The 15,243-nt window shown below is 38.3% G+C and overlaps 2 protein-coding genes across 2 annotated transcripts; both read right to left on the bottom strand.

The window, feature by feature from the left end:
• Positions 1-207: 207 nt before the first annotated feature.
• On the bottom strand, positions 208-4,494 carry sdf2l1 (stromal cell-derived factor 2-like 1). Its single transcript, XM_042420106.1, has 3 exons — positions 4,239-4,494; positions 1,183-1,379; positions 208-890 (listed from the first exon to the last, which is right to left on the bottom strand). The coding sequence occupies exons 1-3, from the start codon at positions 4,414-4,416 to the stop codon at positions 612-614; spliced, it is 654 nt and encodes a 217-aa protein (XP_042276040.1). The 5' UTR covers positions 4,417-4,494; the 3' UTR covers positions 208-611.
• Positions 4,495-7,843: 3,349 nt separating this feature from the next.
• Positions 7,844-14,405, bottom strand: LOC121903254. The gene is made up of 6 exons (XM_042420102.1): positions 13,769-14,405; positions 12,058-12,190; positions 10,615-10,832; positions 9,427-10,506; positions 9,155-9,323; positions 7,844-8,484 (listed from the first exon to the last, which is right to left on the bottom strand). Exons 3-6 carry the CDS (start codon positions 10,823-10,825, stop codon positions 8,358-8,360), a joined length of 1,587 nt encoding a protein of 528 aa, XP_042276036.1. The 5' UTR covers positions 10,826-10,832; positions 12,058-12,190; positions 13,769-14,405; the 3' UTR covers positions 7,844-8,357.
• Between the last annotated feature and the right edge of the window lie 838 nt (positions 14,406-15,243).

The raw sequence follows: 15,243 nt of genomic DNA, 5'->3' as shown, positions 1-15,243 counted from the left end.
AGTAACAAATCCCCACATTATAGTGTTTGGAACCAGAGAAGGATTGACATTTTTGCCTGATAATTTACTAGAACAATTAATCTATTATTAAAATCTTCTGCCAACTGACTAATGAATTATTCAGCTAATCATTTTGGCTCTGTTACTTTGTGGTAATTTGATTGCATGTTTAAATTTATAGAGGAAAATCATCATGGAGGAAGAATATCAACTGAAATAAAGGTTTTATTTGTCACATTTCAAATGATATTGTACTTTAGATGGGTATATTTCTGGACACGCAATGAATTTGTTGCTTTCAGGACCCCCCAGGGGTCTGAGGCCACATAGTAGTTGCTTTACTAAGTTGGTTATCCAGCCTTGATTTTCCACAAAAATGATTTCTCCCCTTGAAATTCTCCTACCGCTACCCTACATACAGTGTTACTAATTGTCAAATTTTGTCAGCCCTCTATCAGAGGGCTCAGAGTGCTTCACATGGAGAGTGATGAGTCAAATATTCTACATCATTCACACATGACGTCATTTCGTCCAGGTGAGCTATAAAACCACTACAGGAACCAGAGGCCAGAGTCTGCACACACGTCCATGCTTTGTGTCTCCTGGTGATGTCAGAGCTCGTCGTGGCGCATTGGCTCCTGGCTGGGCTGGATGAAGACACCTTCCATGGCGCGCCACCAGTTGTGCTGGTTGGGCGTGCTCATGCCGTGCACCTCGCGCTGGCCGCGGATGGGGTGACCGTACTGCTCCCCCGTTACACTCAGGAAGACGTCAGTGCCCATGTGTTTGAAGCGGACGGCCTCGTCGCGCTCCCAATGGACGCCGTCACACTGCACCGTCCACACATCAAGGTCATCGCCCTCGCCATGCTCTCCAAACGCGCTGACCTCCTGCAGACAACACAGATGGGAGGAGGAAAGGAGAAACGTTTGTACAGTGGTGTTAGTGAGCTACTGTGCTGCCCCCCTGTGCTGTAATTATAATAAATTAATTAAAGAATAAAGCTGATATTCAAAATGTTTCTTATTGTAAAGAAATCTCATGTGCACAGTCAAACCAGCAATAAACGTATCCTTAATATCTTAAAGTATCGTGTGTGTGTGTGTGTGTATCAAAGCCTGATATATCTTATTCTATTGTTGTCCAAAAACTATAGAAGACGTGTGTGTGCCGCTGACCGACCTGGTTGTTAGACAGAGGTGAGCTGAAGTGGTGTGTGTGAAGGTTTCGGCCAGTCTTCATGTGTGTGATGCGGATAGCCTGACCACACTTGATGGCTGACCCACGCTGACATGGGCGGTTGGGCTTTCCTCGTATCTGCCAGTAACTGTTTGCGTCGTCAGCGTTCTCCACTCCGGTTACAGACTGCTGTCCGCTGCCTACACACACACACACACACACACACACACACACACACACACACACACACACACACACACACACACACACACACACACACACACACACACACCTTAAGTTCACTTTAACATGTCACACAGAAAAACTCCAACTTTAGTGGGTTTAGTTTAAGTTGTTGAGAGATGAAAACACAGACAAACTGTACCCTGTAGACCGTTAGCATGGATGCTAACGGTCTACCTGGTAGACCACTAGCGTCCATGCCATCGTGGTAACGTGTTACTGGGCCCTGTCAAAAATGTGTAGTTTGGCCTCCACTGACAATGCATTGCACTGAATTGAACTACTTGGCCTCTGGGTTTATGCCTGTCAAATAGTTTGAGGCTATTTGAATAAACACAACTTTGTGCATGCATCACGTGAGCACAATATAAACTAAAATAGCCTTAAACTAGACTTTGACACAACAGACCACAAGATTAAATAATAATGCAGGGTCTACCTTAATTGTATTTTACTGGTTTAAATTCCTTAACAAATGAGCAAATAATCTAACTACTTCTATGAGTAAACACACATGGAACTAGGGCTTTTAGGGCCCCTGGTGATCTGGGGCCCCGGGACAGTTGCTCACTGCATGCAGGTATTGTACAATGGGCTTATCAGAGCTTGTTCTCTGAAAACTACGGAGTCCCCCTGGGGTCAGCTGAGAAAAAAAGAAGATCCATATGTAAATCCGTGCACAGAGTTTATTAACACCCCCCCAAGCTGCCAGTTTGAAGAATATCCTGATAATGACTGAAGCCTAAAGAAACTAGATGGTTCATTAGTGATACTTTAGAATAGTTTATGTTAACATATAGCTTTGCAAACATGCTTTATCTGCCTAACACAACAATACAAGTTAGCTTGCATGGTAACTTATTAAAATAATGTAAATAAAACTAAAAGCTGTGACTACTATCATATCAAATTCCTTTGGCCATCTCTCAGATTTAGAGGTGGAAATCGAAGTAAAAAGTGCAAAATTGTAAACCAGCCATTATTCTCTGTCTTTATTTATGTCTGTGACCACTTTACCATTCATTTGTCGGAAGATGTGGCAGAGTTTGTCCCTCTACACCAGTCTGGGTTCACTGTTGACCAGGGACAGAAGCTAATCTGACGGTTATCATCATATTGTTTTCCTGCCCCGTGGTTCCACTCATTTTTTTTCCTCTTTTCCAGAGGACGTCCACTTTCTTCACCGGTAGCTCAAACAATGCTTTGTGGTAGGATATTGGTGTGTACTTTGACTTGCAAGCCAAAAACTTCAGACTGACTGGCTGTTGTCACATTTATTCCTGCTGTGTGATAGGCTGTTAGATCTATCCATATCAAGTTAAAAATGTCTGAAGTTTATCATCGTAAACAACTTAACCTTTACTGCAATCCTGTATCGAGATCGTTTTATTGCCCAGCCCTACCTTATAATGTGAAACGTCACATTACAACAAGATAAATAGTATATTGTTATAACAAGAAAAGTTCCTTGTTATAACATGATAAGTTTGTATGTTGTTATAACTTGAAAATATCTTGTTATAATGTGAAAAACATCTTGTGATAACAGTAAACTAACAGATACTGATCTGTTTCTGTAGAAAACAGCTGTCTGCTGCTGCTGGAAACAAGGATGATGAGAGCTGTGAGACTGAACCAAAACTGTGAAGTTTGGACAGTAAAACCAAAACAATGAGCTGAAAGAGGCTAATAGGCTCAGTAGAGCTGATCAGTTGTTATACAAGAACATTGACTCTGCCAGAGAGGACCAAATGCAGGCTGTTTGCTTAGAAATTGGAGTCATCCCTTGTATAACTGTTACTGTTAGCAATAACATAGCACGAGGGAACTACATATGAACAGAACATGTTTCCAAGAGTATCTAGTGATTCATATAACTAAAGACCGTTAAGCCGCAACTACAGGTGCACATCCCCAGTAAATACAGTTGACAGTGTCTTCATACAGGCTTATGACATGTCATCATGACCCGATGACACCTGGTTTGTTGTATTTCAATCAAACATATTCTGTTTAACTCGGTACAGTGTTAAATTTTTAAAAAGGGCTTTACATTGAAGATTTTGACCGGAAGCCCAATATTTCGCGTTTTGGTGAGTGTGACACCGGTGTAAAAGCTGAGGAAAAACTAAACCCGAAACTACCGTGAAAATGTCGGTAAGGTTTAGATATATATTAAAATACATATCGATATGCAGTTAGTTTATACACTTGTTTCTATTGGCTCAAATATAAATTTGCCTGGTTAACTGACAGCCACCTGCACGCTCGAGAAAACAAGATGCTGAACTGCATTGATAGAAATTAATATTTCATGTTGTTCTGCTTGCCAGGCACAAGCAAAAACGCGTAAGAGATTGTTTTACAAATTTCACAATTTAATAGCTTCAACTCTTAAATTCGGCTTACGGAAAATATATAATTTGTCATCCTGCTGTTTCCACAGTACTCTTCCGCCACAACAGAGAGAGCTGGGCGGCGGTCGTGAGTGGTATCATATGTACAGGTTTCACGTTTTAAAGAAATATAGAGCTGCATGCCAAATCATTTCCGTGCCGAATTTACCACAGAGTCTCAACATAAGAGACAGTGCGTTTGGTTTGTACTGTGGTGTATGGATGTTAGGAGATGAATAAGGAAACTTTAAATGGTTGTTGTTTAAATGGTTTTTGGAGGAAGTTTAACACACTGTTCTCTATAAGAGCAGCATATGCTGCCGGTGAAGTTGCAGCTCGGTGTCATTTAATGTGGCGGATTTAAAAGCTACATAAGTCGATATATCAACACACCGGCTGCATGAGGGGAGTTAAGGTTACCTGAGCCGTATTTGACATCGTGGGAATGCAGGCGGACGTTGTGTCTGGTGTTGAGCAGTTTGACCAGCGAGCCGCAGGTGACTCCGCTCAGCTCCGACTCTCTGCCCTCGCAGTGCGACCACAGCAGCACAAACAGCAGCGACCTGACAAAACCGTGAACGGCGTGAGTTATCTCCATCTTTGTGTCTCCGTTGTTCTGACACTGTGAGGATGAGCAGCAAGTAGAGTCAGCTGGGTTCAGCCAATCACAGCCTGACAAGTCCTAAAACACGGAAGTACATGTCGGCGTGTGTGATTGGTCAAAGTACGTATACGTAGGTGTTAGCGGCATACCGGAAGCACGGCTTTAATATTTGTAGTTATAACAATTGATAGACCATGGTATTCAATTAACAGCAATGAAACAGTCCACAAAAGAGAGCTTTCGACATATCTATACTGTTCAAGCTGTGATCGGGAAGATAGTTGGACAGAAAGTGAAAGGACTTCATAAATCATGAGTATACAACATTAAAGCATTATTGTAGAGGTTTAAGTGCAAAGTGAAAGGAAATAAAGCAAAGGTAGGTGATGAAATGTACTGTTGTTGCCACATAAAGGTCTGTACATCCAGGAAGGTATGGTTAAAGGAACTGAAGGAGGACTGTGGATTTTGTCCCCCATCACTTACATTGTAAATACATTATGAAGGGATCTTGAAGAAGAAAAACATGTTTCAGTGTTCATTTGGGCTCCTGACTGTTATTTTAAGACAGACTTGAAAATCTGTGAACCTATTCCTTAATTAGTGAAAGGTCAGGTGTTTAGGCGTAGAGCTGCAACAATTAGTCCAATTCTCTGATTCCAGCTTCTCAACTGTGAATGTTTACTGGTTTATTTAGTCTTTTATGACAGTAAACTGAATATCTTTGGGTTGTGGACTGTTGGACAGGATAAAAGAAGACATTTGTGAACGTCACCTTGGGCTTTGGGAAACAAAACATAATTTTTCACCATTTCTGACATTTTATGGATCAAACAAATGATCGATTAATCAAGAAAATAATCTACAGATCAATCGATAGTGACAATAATGGTCAGTTGAAACCCTATTTAGGCATTTAGCTACCAGCCTAGTTTCATCATTAGTGAATAAATATAAATTCCAGCAATATTCTCTCTCAAGCATTCTCCTTATTGTATACAATACCCAACTACAATGTTCACCCATCATCCAAACAAAAGCACACATAACAGCATCAAATAATCTACACTGCAGTGCACAAACTATACACTCATACACACCCAAAAACCCAAAAATATTAATATTTACAAAGAGGTTGAGACTTCTCTTTTCTGTCTTTTTGAAATCTTTTCTAGATTTTCCATAAAACAAAAACTCATTAATTTTTTTGTGTAACATTCTTGTTATATTATAATAAGCCTTTATCCTGAAGAAAGTTGTTTACTGAAACATCAGTCTTAACAAGTTGAAATAAATGCATTAGAGTTATGAGTGTGCATAATAATAAGCCTTGTCAAGCATCAAACTACTTGAGAATAAGGCTGTAAGGTTTCCATTCATCTTTCAGGCATATATTAATAATATATATTATCTGCCATAACTCTGCACGTGACTCTTTGATAGACTGGTGATTAGCTTACTAGCTAACAGTATAAAACATGGATTTTTTTGGAGTATTTTCCACTTTTTACAGAATTTCCACCCCAAAAGGTCACTCCATACACATATTGATGGAGCAACAAAAAGCATATGGCTTTGTAAGGAGATAACCCCACCAATAGATTACTGGACCACATTTGCATACACAGGATAAAAGGGCACGTTTTATGACAGGGTTACCTGTGACAAGGAAATTCTGCCCTTAACAAATGTAATGTGACCTATAGAAGTACTGACAATGGGTAAAACTTTGTTTAAAGTCAGGACTGGAGCTGAACTTTTTATTTGAAACTGGAGAAGAAGATGATTTCTAGAATCAGAATCAGCTTTATTGGCCCAGTATGTTTACGCATAAAAGGAATTTGGATCCAGTTTCTAGTGGTTTCCACACAACAATATTCAGAGAGATACACAAGGACAACAAGATTAACAAAGATATTTAAACATAAACATATTTCTATTGTGTACAAACAAGTGAGTGAAAATAGATACATAAATACAGAAACAACAAATGGACAATGATATACAATGTCTATATACACGTGAGACAGTTTCTATTAACTGTAAACAGGATACAAATGCACACATATTGTAAGGGTAAAGTTACTTTATATACATTCTGTACGTGGTTATGTGCAGTATATACAGCCTGTTTAAATATATGTTTAACAATAATAAATGATATGTATACATGTTATTGCCCATTTTGTATTTTAAATTAAATATGTAGAATTTGTAGGTACACTGGATATTATAGTGTTACAAGGTTATTGCACAGTGACTGAGTTAACTTATTATTTATTTTTACTTATTTTATGGCTTATATTGGTTTGCATATACAGTATTTTGTGGTAAGATTGAGTCACATGAGGCAACCAAAACATTTTGATTGGTTGTGAGTTATAAATGCTTTTTTATGTCAATAAGCCAACCTGTCAAGTTCAGTGTAGGCTTTTGTTCCGGGCCATCAGCCAGCAGCTTGCTGTGTGCCGTCTCTACAACAGTAGATGGTGACAGTGAGTCAGTATTGACATTCATGAGCGCTACAACATATTGAATTCATCTTTAACGTTTCGCAGGGTTTGGAAAATCAAATCTTAAAGTTTTTATTTTTTACTTAACATGCTGGTGTTCTCCCCAACAGTGGCCTCTAGACTTGATCATGATGATTTCACCAGCAGAGACACATACATGTCCTCTACTTTATTATTAGCTATTGTAGGACATTCATAAACACATTGACGTGAAAATGTTTGGAAATAATAGGCACACAAAAGAAATAATCTGCTTAAAGTGAACAAACGTTCCCCGGGTCCAGAGTTTTAAATCTGCCCAAAGGTTGACTCTTCATTACTGATGTGATGTGTGAGATACATTTTATACAAGAAACTGTTTTCCCAGTGATTTTAACTCTCTTAAGTTCTTTGTGTTGCCTTAAGGTGGATTTTGTGTCTTACACTGTAAAAAAAAAAACTGTTGTTTTTACAGGAAAACGCTGGCAGCTGTGGTTACCAGAGAATTCCTGTAAAAAATACAGCAGCACAGTAGACAACTTTACAGACGAAATATGTAAATTGATTTACAGTGAATGAAATCACGGCTGAATCACATTAAAAAACTGTTAAGTCTACAATTTTTTTTTTGTTAATTTCACATAACGGTGTTGTATATAAATAGACCATTTCCTGTATTTTTTACATGTAATAACTGCTAATTGTGCATCAATAAATGATAAAATTAACAGGGAAATATCAAACAAAAACTAATTTAAACCGGTAGAACAACAGTAAAACTCTGCATTTTAAATGGAATGGTTCTGTATATTATATATAAAATCTCTTCAAAATATGCTGTGTTTTTATGTTTTAATAATCAAGTTATAATGTAAAATTTACGTATAAACCTGCAAAAATACATCTTGAGAAAAGACGAGAGAAAAATATCACTTTTGGGAAATTTATTTAACAGCAATAATAGTTGTAAACAACTGGATGCATTTTTTTCAACAGATACAACATGCAAAGAAGCTACATATAATGGTTCTTGAACTATGACTGAATCCAAGTTGAGATACTCCAGAAGATTAGCCTCTTTAAATCTGGACATTTTTAACAAACTTTAACAAACAAAGTTTAAGTGTCAGGCACACAACAACAACCCAATTCAATCAAAATTTTGTTTACATTCTGAATGTTCCACAGTATGGCATAAAACTTATCTATCTCCATGGAGACAATCACGTGATGCCAACAGGCCAAGTTACAGGTCAGATCTGTGGAGAGGCGTACCCCCTCAAAATAAGAATGCACGTTTGTTAAGGTATTTTTGCAAAATAACAAAAATTACGTTGTGCCTTAATTACCATAATACACATTGTGGATTGAACAAAGCGAAAAGTAACAGTACCTCTTCTCAAACAAACAGTCAGAGTGCACAGAAGGAGTCCATATTTAGGCTTAACGCCACTCGTGATCGGAGAGGTCCTGGATCAGGGTGAGGACTCGAGGGTTCAGATTGAGACGACGCTTCGAGTTTTTATTCTCCACCTTAGTTCCTTTTTCTGGGTTTATCGAGAAAAAACACCTGTAGAATAAAAGCATATTAAGCATTTTAATTGATCAGTTAAAAAAAAAAACTTCATGTGTTCTTAACTTATTTACTTCGTGGATGTTTTTAAAGCCAAAACGTGGCTTGTTCCCATGAACTGCTATAAAAATAGTATATTTTGATATTTTTTTCTACTTTAAACATGTCACTCTTTTAGAGTCTGAAATATACATATCAAATATTAATTATATTTTTAGCTTTTTAACCCTTTCAATGCCAGTATGTTTACATAACTCTACATAATGCTGTTTTTATACAAAAAAAACTAAATAATTTCCATTAAATGCATTTAGTGAGTACACATACACAACATTATCCGACATCAATAGCACACACACTTTTCTTCCAGAAAACAATAAAAAGTGTGAAACTTTGCGGCATGCTTTGAATGGGTAAAAGTGGTGCCACCTGATGGACAAATATAAAAACTACAAATTGAAAGCCTGTGGTCCAAACCGAAATCTTAACATAAAGGAATGCATTAGTTTTTGTCAAGATAAACGTGGGATCAAAAATAGTGGTTTTAATGGGTTTCAATGGGGCAGTTTTTGGCCCTAGGAACTATTAAGGCAGTTTTTGTGTAGCTTAGCCATTTTAGGCTTAATTAAAGTACAGGTCTGAGAAATGCCATGCCATGTTTACTCACCTTTGAAGAAACTCCAGAGTTGAAGCCAGCTCAGATGGATAATGGATGTTGAAACAGAAGTAGCTCCCGAACATGAGGCACAATGCAGAAATGAAGGAGGAGATGTTTGTGTTGATGAGGTTCCGATCCAGACTCAGCATGTACCTTGTTGAGGAATAGCAGGACTGTCCTATGAACAAATTATTTAACAGGTTATATTAATAAGCGCTGCACTCACATGACAGATTCTATAAACAGTGCAATTAAAAAAAAGAGATATGAAACAGACTTACCACAGACAATAACAGCAGGTGTCAGAGGCACTTGCTCCAGTTGGACCTCTTCTGCCAGACAGGTATCTTCTACATGGAAGAACATGGACTCCTCCTTCTCATCAAAGTAGCTGAGCAGAAGCAGGACCATCTCTTTCACATCATCTGAGCAGCCACTCTGCTGTCCCCGCATCCTCTGAAGCCTTGCATAAGTCTGAAGGAACTTATTACTCTTGGTGACATAAACTGTGGTCATGTAGTTGAGAAGCCTTTTTCCCTTCAAATCCAAATTTCGCGTGAATGTCTCTTTGAGGTCAATCCCAGTGAGTTCCTTGAAGTGGACCGACATGCCAAGTTCGTCAAACCAAAATGGCCACTCCTCTCGAAGGCTTTTGATACTTTTTCCCTGGTTGACATGTTGACGCTGTGTGTAAAAAGTGGACTTCATTAGACATTTTACCTCCTCTGGATTGGCATCAGATTGTTGGAACATCTCCTTGAGTTTTTCCTTCTTTTGGTGCTGGCTCTCTTGAGTTTCTTCACGGGGCAGAAATTTCACATTCCATTTAATGCATCCGTAAGTGTCCTGCATTGCTGCTCTCTCTTCTAATGGGATCTCATCTGTGTGGTCTGAGTCATCAGCCTGATGTTTTCTTTTTCTTATTTTGGGTGTTGAAGTGCGCCTCACATTTTCGATTCTGTTTTGCAGCTGTTTTACAAGGGAATGGTAGCCTGTTCCAACAATATCGCCCTCTATTACATCTTGCAGAGAATTGGGATATTTTGCCACCATTTGCTTTGCAACATCAGTTGAATGCTTTTTACCTACATGGGGGCATTTTTCCATCATCTCAGTCACAACAATCCGGACCATTTGCCTCCTCAGTTTTGGGCCTGGCCTTTTTCCCCTCTCCAAAGAATCCATCACTTCCTCAGGAAATTTACTCCATGGAATTTCAAAGTTGTCTTCCCACTGTGTGTCAAGTCCTAGGCTGCTGGAGGAGGTTGACGATGAACTTTGGGGTGAAACAGAGAGCGATGACAGCAGTTGGGTAGGTGAGGCTTCCACAGATGATAGTGAGCTGTTCTCGGGAGTTTGGTCTTTAAATGACAAAAAAATAAGATTATGATTCACATTGTACAATATTACACAATGTCCATGTCTGCTTTTGCTGTTGAATAGCTGTGTGTTGTGGTGTTTTTACTTACATTTCTGTTTCCAAACAGAAAGAAGCTTTCTGGCTTGTACAGGTCTTAATACTGTCATCAAATCAGCCTCCGTTACGAAGCGTAGATCATCATACGTCTCGACTCCAATGGACTGCAAGTGCTCTTCCAGGATGTTTTTGTTTACTACTTGAAGTTCTGGTAGGGCTTCCATGATGGCGACATCTAGGAAGGTTCGCCCTGAGTCACTCATATTTACACTGAAGAAGAAATGCAGAACAGAAAAAATATACAGTACATACACTTAACAGAACAGGGACATGCATCAGGTAACACTTATATTAATGTCAAACTAACAGTCCAATTAACAGCTTTAATTGGACTTTATTTTGCCACAATACTGTGTTTTAGTGGAATGACTTGGAATCCATTAAGAATATATGATACCAAAGGATAGAAATCAGGCAGGTCATTAATGTTGATACATTGTAACCCAAGACTGTCCTTTGTCACAGAATACAGATGGTATTCTGAGAGGAAGATGCCTTTGTGGATATCCATCAAAACATACACAGATGTGTCATTTTGAATCAAGATGAGTAGAAGTTCACCAAACTCCATATACTCATCATTTCTGTACACAAGAAACTGTCCTTTTTTATATGCAGTGCCCTTGTACTGAATATCTGTGGCAACTGTGGTATTGCTTTCTGAAAAGGCTAACTCCCTGACTGCATGTTTAATAGCGTCACTGTAGAGGTTGGGATAAAACGCACAGCTGTCCTTCACTTGCAGTAGTTTACTGCATTCTTGCCCAGCTAAAAGATATGCCTGATACATCTGATGACGCTCTGACAATGTTTGACAAATATTTTTGAAGTTTTTCAAGTGTCTGGCACATCTTTTAAAATAACTGTGTTTACTTTCAAACCTAAGCGTCCATAATCTCCTCAATGGACCAAATTTCAACGACAGTGCTGAATAATGGCGCAAATAGTGGTGCTTGGGTTTGAGTTGAATTTCAGGAAACATCATCTTTCTCAACTCCAAATATTCTTGGATCAAAATGTCAAGATATGCTATCTGGGACAAGGAAATGTTCTGAGCACAAATAAGATCCACAATGTCTTTTAGCTGGAGAGCTAACTGCCATACTTCATCCTCATGATTTTGCACTTTGTCACCAATCAAAACTGGTAGCAATCTCAGAAGGTTCCAGTTTTGAATGGCTTGCCCTGATAACTTGGCTCCGTCAGGTTTGACAGCACATGGCTTTGTGAGTGCTTCAGATCCTTTGTACTTAAACTGTTTGATGCGCCTGTTTAAGAGTGAGTATGTGAACCATTTTTTCATTTTTATAATGTTCTTCAAGTACAGTGCTAGATCATATGACAAGACTCCTTCAAAGAGGTCATGACCTAAACAAGGCGGGAGACCAGGTTGGGATACGTGAAAAGACTCAAGGGTATTAAAGATAGAGTTTACCTTTATTCCTCTGACGTCTTGGATGTTTTCAGCCTGGAGATCAGCAACAGCTGTGTCATACGTCTCTGGGGTGCGTGGAGGACCACAGGCATTTGGATCAGCCTCAAACTCACTTCTCGTGATGTCACAGTACCTGCAAAAATATTGAGAGCGGCTGAAGTTCTCTGTAAACCCACCTATGCAATGAGAACCAAGGTTATCCCCAGCAATGCAGTAGAGACCCCCTTTTACTGTTTTTCCATCTACATTTATTCCATCTGTCTCCAAGGATTTCAGATCTGCCAACAACTCTGAGAAAACTTTGGCTATTCCAAAACGCTTTAAGTCATTCTCAACACACAACAAGACTAAAAACATATTATCAGTATTTGAACGCAAATGAATGGGTAAATTTGCTAATGAAAGATAAACTGCAAGAACTTTGTGTGTCTTTTTAGCAGAACCCAGGGGATTCACAATTTCAAATGAATCTTGATACAAAATCAGTTTGAGGCTTTCAGGGTTTTCATTAAAGAACTGGTGACATTTGAAAATTTTTCCATCATATAAATCCGTAAAAACCTCTACATCAGGATCTCCAAACTGTTGTGGCTGTGCATTCCTCCATAACTGGGAGTGCAAAAAGCTCTTCAGAGTTTCTGCCACTGGTATGTAGTACGCAAATTTTTGTGTCATGTTTTCATCCATTCCCAATAGCACTTTTTGGGGTTCCGTGTACTTAAACATTTTTGTGAATGTCTGATTTCTGGTGTATGTTGTTCTTAATTGTCCCTGATGACAGGCAGAGAACAAATCTGACTCTTTAATGCAGTCACATATTTTAGTGACTGCTTCATCTGATAGGCTCATATCATTTTTTAATAAAGAACTTACTTTAGTTATTGTGTAGGCTTGACCTAACTCGTGCACATTTTGCATCTCCTCAACAATAGTCTGTATAGTAGAGGCAGGAATAAGCAGCTGTCCTTGCAGTTTAAGGTAAAAGAGACACATGTTTCTGAGATAAGACTGACTATCATTCTCTGGCATATCACTGGCTGCACTAGCTGTTGGCATGGCTTCATGTGTGCTTTCTGAATCATCTGTACTGGCAATGACATTTGGGGGCTGAAGGCGAGTTTCCTTGTACATGTCATCAATACCATCAGGGGAGCATGCTTTATGCTTCCTACACATGTGAGAAGTAAATGATGACTTTTTTGTAAACACATGCTTACAACCACTTACTGGACATGACACAGACCTGCCCTCTCCAAAATGATCATTTAAGTGAGACACTAGCTCTTTCACCGTGTGTAAATTGCGGGCACATAATGAAACTGCGCATTTTAAATCCGCAACAACAGCTTTAGGAGCAGCTTGCGGTGCAGGTGCATTGTGCACACGATAAAAATGGCCCTTGAAAGCTGAGTAAGTGGTAAATGTTTGACTACAGTTGGCGCCAGCACATTTGAAAAGACAATGAGGCTCATTCCTATGTACTCTGCAATGCAGTACATAGCCTCTTAATGTAACAAATTTGCTTTTACAAAAGACGCAGGTGATCATTTTTAGGATTTCAAATGTTTGCCTGTGCTTTTCAGCTGAATTAAGTTATCACACATTGAGCTAACGTTACTGGTCTTAAATATGGACTGGTGCTAGCTAGCTAGCTTTCAGCACACATTTTCGTCTGGTCTCGAAAAAAGAGTAGCCTAAATATGAAGCTTACCTTCCAATTGAACAGCCACAGACCCTCCAAAAAACTTGTAGATTTGTCCTAAAATCTTTTAAAATGAAGTGGTCCGAAGATTTCTGCTCCGTTCTCTGCTCTGCAGACTGCACACTGGCTCCTTAGTGACGCTAACGGCTAATGGTTCGCGCTTCTCCCGCCCTCACGTCATTATCCAATCAGAGACGAACTTCAGCTGCGCACTTTTAAATTTCAAAATTAGGAGGACTCAGTGCACAATGAGAGAGTAAAAGTACAAGTGGTTAGAGGTGGCACTGTTAGGTTGTTTAGCCTGTGAAAATGATAATGATAAAGACTAAAAGAAACATAAAGCATACAAGGATTAGGACTGAACAGTGTTACTTTGCATATATCAATAATTTGAATGTCTTATACACACACTCTACAATATGCTACAAATAGCCTAAATTATAAATGCAATGTTATTAAAATTGTATATTTTTTATATTTAAATAGATAGGTAACCTCTCAGGTTCACAATAAAACTTTTTTGTGAAAACATTTTAAATAGGCCTACGTCAATTTGCATCATTTTATCAATCATGTTAAAATTACAGCATAAACTTGTAAAGTGACTTACATATATTTGTATTTTTTAAAACAACTGACTAAAACTATAGTTTTTACAATATTTGCATGTGAAATTAACTAAATTGTTTTGTTATGAGTATTACAGTATTTCTCTGTTTTTGTTACCAATATTTGTAGTTTTAACAAATAAATTTGATTGTAATCACATATTGTTGTTGTAAATATAACAAAAACATTCTGTTTAATAGTTTCCAAAAATTCACTGTACTTTAAACAAAAAATATATGTTTTTGAGTTTACAATACTTTTCTGTAGGGATTTTACATAGTTTTTATGTAAATTTCACAGTCATTTTTTACAGTGTATCACATGAGGTGACTGAAGAAACTCATCTTAGATATTTGACATAATGTCTGGAAACAAAAATGCAGAGCCATCAAACCGATTTAAAGATGATTCAGACAAGATGGAGAAATGAGCAGCAAAACTAAACATCATCTGACAATAAAACCTCTAGTGAGGATAATGTGAGGGGGGCGAAGTAGAAATAATACTTGTCATTGGGGAAGTGAAGGTCTCATTCTGTGCTGCCTTCACATACGTCGGAATTAAAGAACAACCAAACAACAACACCCAGCTGACAACTACAACTAATAAGTTATGAAGAAGACAAACACACATTGCACGAGAGAATTAAGCGAAATGATGAAAAGATATATAAGTATAGAAAATGTAGGTAGAAAAATTAGGAAGAGAACAAAACTAAAACAACTGACATCATGTACATTAGAAATGAAAGATAATGTCACTAATACTAAAAACACTGATGGTAAAAGGTATCATAGCCTCAAGTGCAGGCATTGAATATGTACAGAACAATGCACAGCAATACGAAAATAATCTGCACAGAAGAATAACAAAGC

This window comes from Thunnus maccoyii, chromosome 9, assembly GCF_910596095.1.
Source record: "Thunnus maccoyii chromosome 9, fThuMac1.1, whole genome shotgun sequence".
Lineage (NCBI taxonomy): Eukaryota > Metazoa > Chordata > Actinopteri > Scombriformes > Scombridae > Thunnus > Thunnus maccoyii.
This window is presented reverse-complemented; position numbering and strand designations above follow the sequence as displayed.